General features: G+C 44.8%; 1 protein-coding gene across 2 annotated transcripts in view; it reads left to right on the top strand.

The window, feature by feature from the left end:
• The window catches only part of SYTL4 (synaptotagmin like 4), a 146715-nt gene that overhangs the window by 90907 nt on the left and 41297 nt on the right, over positions 1-14511 (top strand). For both annotated transcript variants that reach the window (XM_073589828.1, XM_073589829.1), the window contains one exon: positions 245-361. In XM_073589828.1, the coding sequence (XP_073445929.1) occupies positions 245-361 (117 nt within the window). The remainder of the gene's footprint in view (positions 1-244; positions 362-14511) is intronic.

The following is a 14511-nucleotide window of genomic DNA, read 5'->3' on the forward strand; positions in this document are numbered from 1 at the left end:
TGGGGTATTCAAATGGGTGTTGGGTTCAGGGAGTTATAGTGTTATAAACTTCATTACTGAATGTAAACTCTCAGAGAGTCTACTGTATCATTCTGTGCCTCTCTTGTCCTGCTCCTGACCAAGTCACCTGTGCTGACCAAACCAGAGTAACTTGTTTACCCCTGACATTTGGCTCTTTTACCATGGGGAACCTTTCTTCCTATTGCTATGCCCCTGGTTAAAGTATGCCCTTATTGTATTACAGCAGAGTGAGTGGATCTCCAGACCTAAAGGACCAGAGAAGCGACACTGAATCAGCAGAGCAGATCAGCCTTAACAGCTACAAGATGGACTCCAAGAAAAGCACGCCCACCTTATCCAGGTGACTGTACAATATAATACAGGTGACTGTATCCTATATAATATATGTGCCTGAGCTATATAATTTAGGTTACCATATGATATGAGAAACTATCCTAAAAAATATAGGTGAATGAATGATATGAGGAACTGTCTTGTATAATATAGGTGGCTGTTTTCCAAATAATATAGGTGTCTGTATAATATAGGCAACATCTTATAAAATGAGTCTCTAAGATATAGGTGACTTGTCCTATATTATAGTAATATAGAATATATATATAAAACTACAGACCCTGCTTCTCTCAATGAAGAGAAAATAGTTGGCACGTGACCGTAAGTATGAAAATCACGTCTGAGTGGTTACATGATGACCACTGGAACCAGTTCTCGTAGCCGAATTCTGACAGTGAGTATATTACATGCGCTTGGCTACAGTGCTTCATTTTAAATGAATGAAGAGAAATACAGACTTTTGATTTAACTTGTCAGACTGTACAATGCTTTATTAACATAGTCAGGTATCAAGTTATCTAACAAATTAAGGAGTGGAGCATATGTACAGAATCAGAACCAATAACAGCACATGAATACTGCTTCACAACCACTGAATTGCCGAAAGACATAACAAGAACCACTAAAGGTACTGAAATACATCACCAGAACCACAATCAATGTAGAAGTACATCACTAGAACCACCAAAAGTACAGAGATACATCAACGGAAACGACAAAAATACATTAATATATCATCAGAACCACCAGGACCACCAATATTACAGGAATACTTCACCAGAACCATCAAATGAACAAAAATGCATCAGTATAGAAGAAAACCCACCAGAACCACCATCAATACCGAAATACATCACTCGAACCACGAACGGTACAGAAATCATTACTAGAACCACCATCAGTACGTGAAAACATCACCAGAACCATGAACAGTACGTGAAAACATCACCAGAACCATGAACAGTACAGAAATAAATCACCATAACAACAATCATTACAGAAGTACATCACCAGAACCACCATCAGTACAGGATTATTTGACCAGAACCACCATAAGTACAGAAAGGAGTCACCAAAACCATCATCCGTAGAAAAATACATCACCAGAACCACAAACAGTACAGAAATACATCACCGGAAGCCCTAGTCACTGTGTGACTGCAGACTTATGAATCCCCCCAGCGCACGCACTGTGCTCTGCACGGATTTGCCAGTTTAAAACCTGGGAACGCATGTTATGTATGAGTTATATATACAACTGGCCAGTGGACGCAGCCTTGCTCCATACACTTGTATTGAGCCTAGGCTGCTCCCCGAACAGTGATGCGGACGGCCAGTGAGCTTGTCCGACTAAAGGGCTCGACCTCAATCCATATAAGAGTATGGAGAAGAAGGCTGCACACACTGGTAGCTCATAAATACCCTCTGTTTTCTGGTCTAAAACAGCTGAATCCCCACAGCGCACAGCGCATGCACTGACGGGCTTCATTTGTCAGCAGACACACAGAGTGACGGCAGACTTATCGGTTTTCCTAGGACAACTCCTGTAAAAATAACAATTTTTATTCAGTAGCATTATAATCACACTATCTGCCCCTCACTTTGCTCCCTGCACGAAATATGACACCCACACACCCCACATGGCCTCCACATGTCCTCTACTAAATGCCTTCACACTGCTCACTCTTATGAACTGAACCATAACTTCCACAGGAGAGGGCACGAAGCAATTGAACTTATTATTTTAACTAATGCAAGTCCATTGGTATAAAAAAATTATTCCAGTAAACCTCTTGTTTGTGTTTTGTATGTATTGTATATATGTTGTAACATCGTGGCTAATCCAATGTACATAACACATTCACAATCGTACAAAGGTGCATGTGGACATCACACTTACTGCACAGAAAATGTTCATTTTCCATAAACATCACATGAGCACACTTGCACACATAGACTTGTACACTTTCAGGGACAGACTAGGACTAAAATGTTGCCCTGGCATGAAAACTAGTAATGGGTTCAGAGCCGGTGTCAGAGACACTGTAGTATAATATATGACTGATATATAGATAATTCAGTGTAATATATGATCAATATATAGATGCTGCAGTGTAATATATGACTGATATATATGGATACTGCAGTGTAATATATGACCGATATATATGGATACTGCAGTGTAATATATGACCGATATATATGGATACTGCAGTGTAATATATGACCGATATACACTCACTGGCCACTTTATTAGGTACACCTGTCCAACTGTGTGTTAAGACTTAATTTCTAATCAGCCAATCACATGGCGGCAACTCAGTGCATTTAGGCATGTAGACATGGTCAAGACAATCTCCTGCAGTTCAAACCGAGCATCAGTATGGGGAAGAAAGGTGATTTGAGTGCCTTTGAACGTGGCATGATTGTTGGTGCCAGAAGGGCTGGTCTGAGTATTTCAGAAACTGCTGATATACTGGGATTTTTACGCACAACCATCTCTAGGGTTTACAGAGAATGGTCCGAAAAAGAAAAAAAATCCAGTGAGCGGCAGTTCTGTGGCCGGAAATGCCTTGTTGATGCCAGAGGTCAGAGGAGAATGGGCAGACTGGTTCGAGCTGATAGAAAGGCAACAGTGACTCAAATTGCCACCCGTTACAACCAAGGTAGGCAGAAGAGCATCTCTGAACGCACAGTGCGTCGAACTTTGAGGCAGATGGGCTACAGCAGCAGAAGACCACACTGGGTACCACTCCTCTCAGCTAAGAACAGGAAACTGAGGCTACAATTTGCACAAGCTCATCGAAATTGGACAGTAGAAGATTTGAAAAACGTTGCCTGGTCTGATGAGTCTCGATTTCTGCTGCGACATTCGGATGGTAGGGTCAGAATTTGGCGTAAACAACATGAAAGCATGGATCCATCCTGCCTTGTATCAACGGTTCAGGCTGGTGGTGGTGGTGTCATGGTGTGGGGAATTTTTTCTTGGCACTCTTTGGGCCCCTTGGTACCAATTGAGCATCGTTGCAACGCCACAGCCTACCTGAGTATTGTTGCTGACCATGTCCATCCCTTTATGACCACAATGTACCCAACATCTGATGGCTACTTTCAGCAGGATAATGCGCCATGTCATAAAGCTCGAATCATCTCAGATTGGTTTCTTGAACATGACAATGAGTTCACTGTACTCAAATGGCCTCCTCAGTCACCAGATCTCAATCCAATAGAGCATCTTTGGGATGTGGTGGAACGGGAGATTCGCATCAGGGATGTGCAGCCGACAAATCTGCGCCAACTGTGTGATGCCATCATGTCAATATGGTCCAAAATCTCTGAGGAATGCTTCCAGCACCTTGTTGAATCTCTGCCACGAAGAATTGAGGCAGTTCTGAAGGCAAAAGGGGGTCCAACCCGTTACTAGCATGGTGTACCTAATAAAGTGGCCAGTGAGTGTATATGGATACTGCAGGAAATTCTGGATGGATACAAGACCTGCATGTCCATTGACTGAGAAACAACTAACCACCCAACGTTTCAATATCATAAAGAGAGAGCTATTATCACAACTTGAGATGGATCAACTGCACACGCAGATCCACCCCACATGAAGACCCGGAAGAACAACATGTGCAACCTCCTGAAGATCCTGATCCAATCCTGCAATTAGAGAGCACTGCAGCTGGTCTGAAACAGAAGATTTTGGAAAAACTGAATACCATCAATACCAGAGATCGACTGCCAAGGCCCAGCAGAGAAACATCACCAGACAGTATGCTAGAAAATGCCAATGGAGTACTTGCATCAATACCTACTACCACCATAACTCAAACTAATAAACTGCTACTTCAGCAATCATGGAAATATACAACCAGCAAGAACAACAGATGTATGTGCCCCCCTTGAAAAAGAAGGCTGGAGACAAAAATCTGATCCGCCTGACTTCAGCCAACTAGAAATACAGAAAGGTGTAGATAAAGAATAATACCCAGTACAAAGACCTGACCCTAGCTGAAGCCCTAGAGACTGCTAAGCAAAGGTTCACAGCACTCGCTGCAAGACTAGGGAGATACACTAGAGATGAGGCCAAGAAGATAAATGCCCTGTTCTCCAAAGAACTATCCAAAGTGTACTCCCAACTACAGAGTAACAGCACAAAGGCAGCAACTCCACCAATAGCAGAGACTGAACAATACTGGAGGAACATATGGGAGAAAGAAAAAACACACAACACCAGCGCAATGTGGCTGCAAGATCTGAGACTGAAACACAGCACCCCCCTAGAGCAACAACCAGTCACCATTACAGAAGCAGACTTCCAACAGTGGGTCAAGAACATGAAGAGCTGGACAGCACCTGGCCCAGACCTGATCCACACCTACTGGCTAAATAAATTAACAGCAGTACATGAACGCATGGGAAAGCAGATGAACCAATTGCTAGAAGAAGGCCACCACCCAGCTTGGCTAACACAACAGTGCTGATCTTGAAGGATCCTCATAAAGGAACAGTTCTATCCAACTACCACCCAATAACCTGCCTTACAACAACATGGAAACTCCTATCAGGCATCATAGCCACCAAGCTACAGAACCATATGAACCAGTACATGAATCCAGCTCAGAAAGGCATCGGGACCGACACCAGAGGCTCTAAGCACCAGCGCCTAGTAGATAGAGCAGTCGCTCAAGACTCAGGATCCAGACAGATCAATCTCGGCACAGCCTGGCTTGACTACAGGAAAGCCTATGACTCAATGCCACACACATGGATCTGTGAATGCTTGGCTCTCTACAATGTCAACAGGAAATTAGAAACCTTCCGCAGAAGCTCAATGGGGCTATGGAGAACAACATTGGAAGTCAACTCAAGACAACTAGCACAAGTAACCATCAAATGCAGCATGTACCAAGGTGATATACTGTCCCCATCGCTGTTCTGCATAGGCTTGAACCCCCTCAGTCAGATAATTACAGAGTCTGGCTATGGATACAAGTTTAAGAGTGGAAGCACCATCAGCCACTTCCTCTACATCGATTCATGGATCCAACTTACAAAGATCTACAGTGAAGACATCGGGATGTCATTTGTACTGGAGAAGTGCGGCCGGTTGGTAATAGAGACGCAAGGTAGTCAAGACTGATGGCGTGTAATTACCAGCAGGAGACATGGCAGATGTACAAACATGCTACAAGTACCTCAGTATTCCACAAGGATGCGGTAACCATGATGAGGAGGCAAGGAAAGCAGCAACATCCAAATACCATCAAAGGGTAAGACAGGTTCTGAAAAGCCAGCTCAATGGGAAGAATAAAATCTGCACCATCAATACATATGCCTTGCCAGTCATCAGATACCCTGCTGGCATAGTGTGCTGGCCCAAAGAAGAAATGGAAGCTGCAGATGTGAGGACTCGGAAGCTCCTCACAATGCATGGAGGTCTCCACCCTAAGTCTTAACACCCAAAGATTGTATACCAAGAGAAAGGAGGGTGGTCGAGGCTTGATAAGCATCCAAGCCACCATCATGGATGAAACCAGGAGTTTCCAGGAATACGTCAGAAGAATGGGGCCAAAAGATGAGATGCTGAGAGAAAGCCTAAGGCAGCAACAACCACAGATCTGGAAGGAAGAGCAGGAACACGAAGCGCCATGGCAAGACAAGCCACTGCATGGGATGTACCATTGACAGATAATGGAGGTGGCTGACATGGAGAAAATCTATCAATGGCTGGAGAAAGCTGGACTCCGAGACAGCACAGAGGCACTGACCATAGCAGCACAAGAGCAAGCACTAAGTTCCAGATCCATAGAAGCTGGAATATACCACACAAGACAATGCCCAAGGTGCAGACTATGCAAAGAAACCTCAGAAATCGTCCAACACATAGTCAGGATGCCAAATTTAAGCAGGAACAGTGTATACTGAACGCCACAACCAAGTAGCAGGAACTGTATACAGGAACATCTGCACAGCATATGGGCTAAGTCCTCCTAAGTCCAGGTGGGAGACCCCAGAAAAAGTGGTGGAGAATGAAAGGGCTAAAATCCTGTGGGACTTCCAAGATCCAGATGAATAAGCAAGTGTTGGCTAACCAACCAGACATTGTCATATTAGACAAGGATCAGAAGAGAGCAATAATAATAGATGTGGCATTGCCAAGTGATGGCTACATCAGAAAGAAGGGATATGAGAAGCTGGAGAAATACCAGGGCCTCAAAGGAGAACTGGAGAAGATGTGGAAGGTGAAGGCAACAGTGATTCCAGTGGTAATAGGAGCACTTAGATCAGTGACTCCTAAGTTGGAAGAATGGCTACAACAGATCTCAGGAGCAACATCTGAGCTCTCTGTCCAGAAAAGCGTAATACTGAGAACAACTAAGATCCTGCACAGAACCCTCAAACTTCCAGGCCTCTGGTAGAGGACCCAAGAACGAGAGGACAACAAAGACCATCCCCATTGGGGGGTGAGAAGGAAGGCTTTTTTTATACTGCAGTGTAATATATATATACACTCACTGGCCACTTTATTAGGTACACCTGTCCAACTGTGTGTTAAGACTTAATTTCTAATCAGCCAATCACATGGCGGCAACTCAGTGCATTTAGGCATGTAGACATGGTCAAGACAATCTCCTGCAGTTCAAACCGAGCATCAGTATGGGGAAGAAAGGTGATTTGAGTGCCTTTGAACGTGGCATGATTGTTGGTGCCAGAAGGGCTGGTCTGAGTATTTCAGAAACTGCTGATCTACTGGGATTTTCACGCACAACCATCTCTAGGGTTTACAGAGAATGGTCCGAAAAAGAAAAAAAATCCAGTGAGCGGCAGTTCTGTGGCCGGAAATGCCTTGTTGATGCCAGAGGTCAGAGGAGAATGGGCATACTGGTTCGAGCTGATAGAAAGGCAACAGTGACTCAAATTGCCACCCGTTACAACCAAGGTAGGCAGAAGAGCATCTCTGAACGCACAGTGCGTCGAACTTTGAGGCAGATGGGCTACAGCAGCAGAAGACCACACTGGGTACCACTCCTCTCAGCTAAGAACAGGAAACTGAGGCTACAATTTGCACAAGCTCATCGAAATTGGACAGTAGAAGATTGGAAAAACGTTGCCTGGTCTGATGAGTCTCGATTTCTGCTGCGACATTCGGATGGTAGGGTCAGAATTTGGCGTAAACAACATGAAAGCATGGATCCATCCAGCCTTGTATCAACGGTTCAGGCTGGTGGTGGTGGTGTCATGGTGTGGGGAATTTTTTCTTGGCACTCTTTGGGCCCCTTGGTACCAATTGAGCATCGTTGCAATGCCACAGCCTACCTGAGTATTGTTGCTGACCATGTCCATCCCTTTATGACCACAATGTACCCAACATCTGATGGCTACTTTCAGCAGGATAATGCGCCATGTCATAAAGCTCGAATCATCTCAGATTGGTTTCTTGAACATGACCATGAGTTCACTGTACTCAAATGGCCTCCTCAGTCACCAGATCTCAATCCAATAGAGCATCTTTGGGATGTGGTGGAACGGGAGATTCGCATCAGGGATGTGCAGCCGACAAATCTGCGCCAACTGTGTGATGCCATCATGTCAATATGGTCCAAAATCTCTGAGGAATGCTTCCAGCACCTTGTTGAATCTCTGCCACGAAGAATTGAGGCAGTTCTGAAGGCAAAAGGGGGTCCAACCCGTTACTAGCATGGTGTACCTAATAAAGTGGCCAGTGAGTGTATATATATATAATATTATAAACACTGCAGTATAAAAAAAGCCTTCCTTCTCACCCCCCAATGGGGATGGTCTTTGTTGTCCTTTCTCATATATATATATATATATATATATATATATATATATATATAATATTGTTGTGGCCAAAAGTATTGACACCCCTGCAATTCTGTCAGATAATACTCAGCTTCTTCCTGAAAATGATTGCAAACACATTCTTTGCTATTATTATCTTCATTTAATTTGTCTTAAATGAAAAAACACAAAAGAAAATGACGCAATGATCATTTCACACAAAACTCCAAAAATGGGCCAGACAAAAGTATTGGCACCCTCAGCCTAATACACAACTGTGTGTGTGTTTGTATATCTCTGTCTCTCTCTTCATAGAATCGTAGAGTTGGAAGGGACCTCCTGGGCCATCTTGTCCAACCCCCTGCTCAAAGCAGGATTCGCTAAATCATCCCAGTCAGATGTCTGTTAAGCCTCTGTTTGAAGACTTCCATTGAAGGAGAACTCACCACTTCTTGTGGCAGCCTGTTCCACTCATAGATCACTCTAACTGTCAAAAAGTTTTTTCTAATATCTAATCTGTGTCTCCTCCCATTCAGTTTCATCCCATTGCTTCTAGTCTTTCCTTGTGCAAATGAGAATAAAGATGATCCTTCTACAATGTGACAGCCCTTTATATATTTGTAGACAGCTATTAAGTCTCCTCTCAGTCTTCTCTTTTGCAAACTAAACATTCCCAAATCCTGCAACCTTTCCTCATAAGACAGGGTTTGCAGACCGGTCACCATTCTGGTCGCTCTTTTCTGAACTTGCTCCAGTTTGTTGATGTCTTTTTTAAAATGTGGTGCCCAAAACTGGACACAATATTCCAGATATTGTGTGTATGTGTGTGTAGATAGATAGATATATGTATAGATCTATACTGCAGTGTAATATATGACCGATATACATGGATACTGCAGTGTAATATGTGACCGATATATATGGATACTGCAGTGTAATATATGACCGATATATATGGATACTGCAGTGTAATATACAGTTGTGCTGAAAAGTTTACATACCCCGGCAGAATTTTTGCTTTCTTGGTCTTTTTTTTCAGAGAATATAAATGATAACACCAAAACTTTTTCTCCACACATGGTTAGTGGTTGAGTGAAGCCATTTATTGTCAAACTACTGTGTTTTCTCTTTTTAAATCATAATGACAAAATGCAACTCTAGTATACCTCCATTCTTTGAATCCATTTAAAGACCATTCTGATGAAGTTCCAGTGGAGGACCAAAAACGTTTAATGACAATATTGTGTGTGGATGCAAAATAAATGGAATCTTATTTTTTTCACAATTCAAGTGCTAAGTTTATTGCTAACATTTGGAGAGATGTCAGCCAACGTCTATGATGAAAGGAACACCATTCCTACTGTAAGGCACGGAGGTGGATCGCTGATGTTTTGGGGATGTGTGAGCTACAAAGGCACAGGAAACTTGGTCCAAGTTGAAGGAAAGATGAATGCAGCACGATATCATCAAATACTGGAGGCAAATTTGCAATCAGTCATGGGACGTACTTGGATGTTCCAACATGACAAAGATCCAAAACACAAGGCCAAGTCAACCTGTCATTGGCTACAGCAGAACAAAATGAGAGTTCTGGAGTGGCCATCTCAGTCTCCTGACATCAATATCATTGAGCCACTCTGGGGAGATCTCAAGCGTGCAGTCCATGCTGGACAGGCCAGGAATTTACAGGAACTGGAGACTTTTTGCCAAAAAGAGTGTGTAGCTTTACCATCTGAGAACATAAAAAAATCTCATCCACAACTACCACAAAAGACTTCAAGCTGTTATTGATGTTAGAGGGGACAATACACAGTATTTAGAAATGGAGTATGTGAAGTTTTCATCAGGGTCATTTTGACTTTCTTCTGGCGACTTGACCATGCAGCCCATTTTTCTTCAAGTGCCTCCTTATTGTGCAACTTGAAACAGCCACAACGCTAGTTTTCAGAGAGTTCAGTATTTCAGCTGATGTTATTTGTGGGGTTTTTTTTGCATCCCGAACAATTTTCCTGGCATTTGTCACAGGTGAGGATGTTACCTTTTGTAGCCATTCATACCCATTTGTGTCAGCTACAGTGCATGTTTTCAGGCCAAAATCACCAGGTTATGTTCACTTTTGATCAGGGCCATTTGGATGTTTTAGGTTGTCATTATGAGTTAAAAAGCGAAAACACAGTAGTTTGATAATAAATGGCTTCATCCAACCTCTAAACATGAGAGGAGAAAACATTTTGGTATTATCATCCATATTCTCTGAAAAAAGGCCAAGAAAGCAAAAATTCTGCCGGAATATGTAATCTTTTGAGCGCAACTGTATGTCTGAAATTCATCGGTCCCTTGAGGTCCTGGAAGTGGACAATCCAGTGGCATTTAGGTAGTAAAGAAGTAGTTAAATCATCAAACTTACCGATTTTTTGGGGGGTTCTTCGAATATCCTACACTTTGAGTCAATTTTTTCTCTTTCTTGATATCATTGTTTAATAGGGATTCAAAATTGCTATTAGTAAAATACCAACATATATACAGCGCTACAAAAACAATATACCAGCAATAAAACTGCCCACACAGAGACATGCAGCCTGATCAGGGCCCATCAATGCGGCCTGATCAGCGCCCATCAATGCGGCCTGATCAGCGCCCATCGATGCAGCCTGATCAGTGCACATCAATGCAGCCTCACCAGTGCCCATATTGGTGGAACTCCACTTTTACCACAGGCTCAGACTAGTGTGGTGCAAGAATCCCGAATAGGCAGCATTGGTCCCTAAAAGGCAGGTAAATGTCCCCAATAGGTAGCACAGGTCCCCAATAGGCAGCACAGGTCCCCAATAGGCAGGAAAATGTGCTCAATATGTAGCACAGTTCCCCAATAGGCAGCACAGTTCCCCAATAGGCAGCACAGTTCCCCAATAGGCAGCAATAGGCAGCACAGTTCCCCAATAGGCAGCACAGTTCCCCAATAGGCAGCACTGTTCCCAATAGGCAGCACAGTCCCCAATAGGCAGCACAGTCCCCAATAGGCAGCACAGTCCCCAATAGGCAGCACAGTCCCCAATAGGCAGCACAGATCCCCAATAGGCAGGTAAATGTCCCCAATAGGCAGCACAGTTCCCCAATAGGCAGCACAGGTCCCCAATAGGCAGGAAAATGTGCTCAATATGTAGCACAGTTCCCCAATAGGCAGCACAGTTCCCCAATAGGCAGCACAGTTCCCCAATAGGCAGCACAGTTCCCCAATAGGCAGCACAGTTCCCCAATAGGCAGCACAGGTCCCCAATAGGCAGCACAGGTCCCCAATAGGCAGGTAAATGTCCCCAATAGGCAGCACAGGTCCCCAATAGGCAGCACAGGTCCCCAATAGGCAGCACAATGTGCTCAATAGGCAGCACAGTTCCCCAATAGGCAGATACAGGTCGCCAATAGGCAGATACAGGTCGCCAATAGGTTGCACAGGTCCCTTATAGGCAGGTAAATGTCTCCAACAGGTAGCACAGGTCCCCAATAGGCAGGTAAATGTCCCCAGTAGGTAGCACAGGTCCCAAATAGGCAGGAACATGTCCCCAATACGTAGCACAGGTACCCAATAGGCAGATACAGGTCCCCAATAGGCAGATACAGGTCCTCAATAGGCAGGTACAGGTCCCCAATAGGTAGCACAGGTCCCTAATAGGCAGGTAAATGTCCCCAACAGGTAGCACAGGTCCCCAAAAGGTAGGACAGGTCCCCAATAGGCAGATAAATGTCCCCAGTAGGGAGCACAGGTCCCAAATAGGCAGGAACATGTCCCCATTAGGCAGCACAGGTCCCAAATAGGCAGGAACATGTCCCCAATACGGAGCACAGGTCCCCAATAGGCAGCACAGGTCCCCAATAGGCAGCACAGGTCCCCAATAGGCAGCACAGATCCACAATAGGCAGGTAAATGTCCCCAATAGGCAGGTAAATGTCCCCAATAGGCAGCACAGGTCCCCAATAGGCAGCACAGGTCCCCAATAGGCAGCACAGGTCCCCAATAGGCAGCACAATGTGCTCAATAGGCAGCACAGTTCCCCAATAGGCAGATACAGGTCGCCAATAGGCAGATACAGGTCGCCAATAGGTTGCACAGGTCCCTTATAGGCAGGTAAATGTCTCCAACAGGTAGCACAGGTCCCCAATAGGCAGGTAAATGTCCCCAGTAGGTAGCACAGGTCCCAAATAGGCAGGAACATGTCCCCAATACGTAGCACAGGTCCCCAATAGGCAGATACAGGTCCCCAATAGGCAGATACAGGTCCTCAATAGGCAGGTACAGGTCCCCAATAGGTAGCACAGGTCCCTAATAGGCAGGTAAATGTCCCCAACAGGTAGCACAGGTCCCCAAAAGGTAGGACAGGTCCCCAATAGGCAGATAAATGTCCCCAGTAGGGAGCACAGGTCCCAAATAGGCAGGAACATGTCCCCAAAAGGTAGCATAGGTCCCAAATAGGCAGGAACATGTCCCCAATACGTAGCACAGGTCCCCAAAAGGCAGCACAGGTCCCCATTATGCAGCACAGGTCCTCAATAGGACCCGGAGTTAAAAAAAAAAAAAAAAAAAAAAAAAAAAAGTACTCACCTATGTCCCCTGCTGCTCTGAAGAGGCGCCCGCTCATCTCCGTCTTCTCCCAGCATAGGCGGCGTGACGTCATCAGGCCGCGCAGGCGGCGTGTTGATAATCACGTCGCCTGTGTGGTCTCTGCTGCATACTGAGGGCTGCGCAACGCCTTTCCTCGGCGCCTCGTCCCCCCTGCGATTACAGGGCCCGTCGGCCCTGTAATCAGTGCAGTTTAATGTCGGCCTTGCCAGGGGCCGGATAAAAGTCCAAAATTCCTTTCAGTACCTCATCCGTTGGAAGGGATATGAACCGGAGGAAAGATCCGGAGTTCCGGGCCGAACGACTGATCAAGGCCTTTCATGCTATGTTTTCTAGGAATCTTGGGGTCCGGTGGACCCTTGTAGAAGAGAGGGTACTGTCACGGTTTCATATCTGACTATGGCCTAAGGGTGCTGTGTATGACAGCTCAGCCACCCTATGTAGTCTTTGGTATGCTGGACTGTTGGTTTTGTGAGTGACAGTTCAGTTATCCAATGCGTGCTGAGCTGTCGGCATTTTGATTGACAGCCCTGATGTTCAATCTGATTTAGCATGCAGGTGGTTCCTTAGGTGCCTCCTGTCCTCAAATGACTTGCAGGGTATTTAACTGGCTTGCTGTGAGCAGCAGATTGTCAGATGTAGATTTACTATAGTTAGGTTTGTATGCTTGTTCTGTGTTTGACTTCTGATCTTGCTGATAACCATTTATTTTGTTGTGACTACTCTTTTGGATTATCCCTTCTGCTTTTGACGCTCTTTGACTTTAGTTATCTGACCCCGGACTTGTGGTATAGGTTGTGCAGGTTGTGTGCCCAGATTTTGATGTACCCTTCTTGCATTTGACCCCAGACTATTACCTGACCACGCCCTGGAGAAATCACATTTCTTCCTCCTTCTTGGATTATCCTATTGGTTCCTTGTTTTGCAGTACAGTTAGGAGATCTGGCACATCCGTAATAGGGCTTGTTCCCGCTTGCAATTAAATTGGACGAATGCAATCCGATTAAAAATTGGATTGCGTTCGTTCCAATGTATTCCTATGCATGTGTTCTCAAAGGCGTATTTTTTTCCTGCTGCAATCGGATTGTGATCGGATGGGAAAAAAACACAGCATGCTGAGATTGCATGCAAAATTCGGATCTCACGCGCCTGTATAATTCTATGGGTGCATGTGAAACATTGCACTGCACTCAGATATCACCTGTGTGATTCCTGCAGACGCCGGCAATGGAGTAGATGGAGAAATGAATTTCTGCATCTCCTCCGCAGCTGTGCTGTGATTCTCTGATGTGGGAGGATCGGAGCACAGGGAACTAACACCGATCACGCAGCAGAGCCAGAGCCGAGTGTCATTAGCATATTGCATCACATGTGATACACTAATGTGACTCCGGCCTTAATCAGGCATCATGGAGGCATTTTGTTCGTAAGCTGCAGGTTCATGGGTCGAGTGTCCAGGGTTACTTTAGTTTTCCACCACAATCTACATGCATGTTTTTCCTTGGAGCTATGCTTCCCTGCTTTGAATGTTGGCATGTGCTGTGTCCTGCTCCTCTGCTCAGACTGTGTAATCACATTTTCGCTCACATTTTCTGAATGATTTGGTTGCTTGATGTTATTAAATGGAACTTACCGGCTGATTTATGCTGCACAAGCCATGGGAATCATGTATGAAACACATGTGGCTGAAATGATGGAGCTAGTGTCCCATGGATTGGCAGCATGTGTCAGCCGTC

This window comes from Dendrobates tinctorius, unplaced genomic scaffold (genome assembly GCF_039654945.1).
Source record: "Dendrobates tinctorius isolate UK_male_01 unplaced genomic scaffold, ASM3965494v1 ptg000114l, whole genome shotgun sequence".
NCBI classification, from domain to species: Eukaryota; Metazoa; Chordata; class Amphibia; order Anura; family Dendrobatidae; genus Dendrobates; species Dendrobates tinctorius.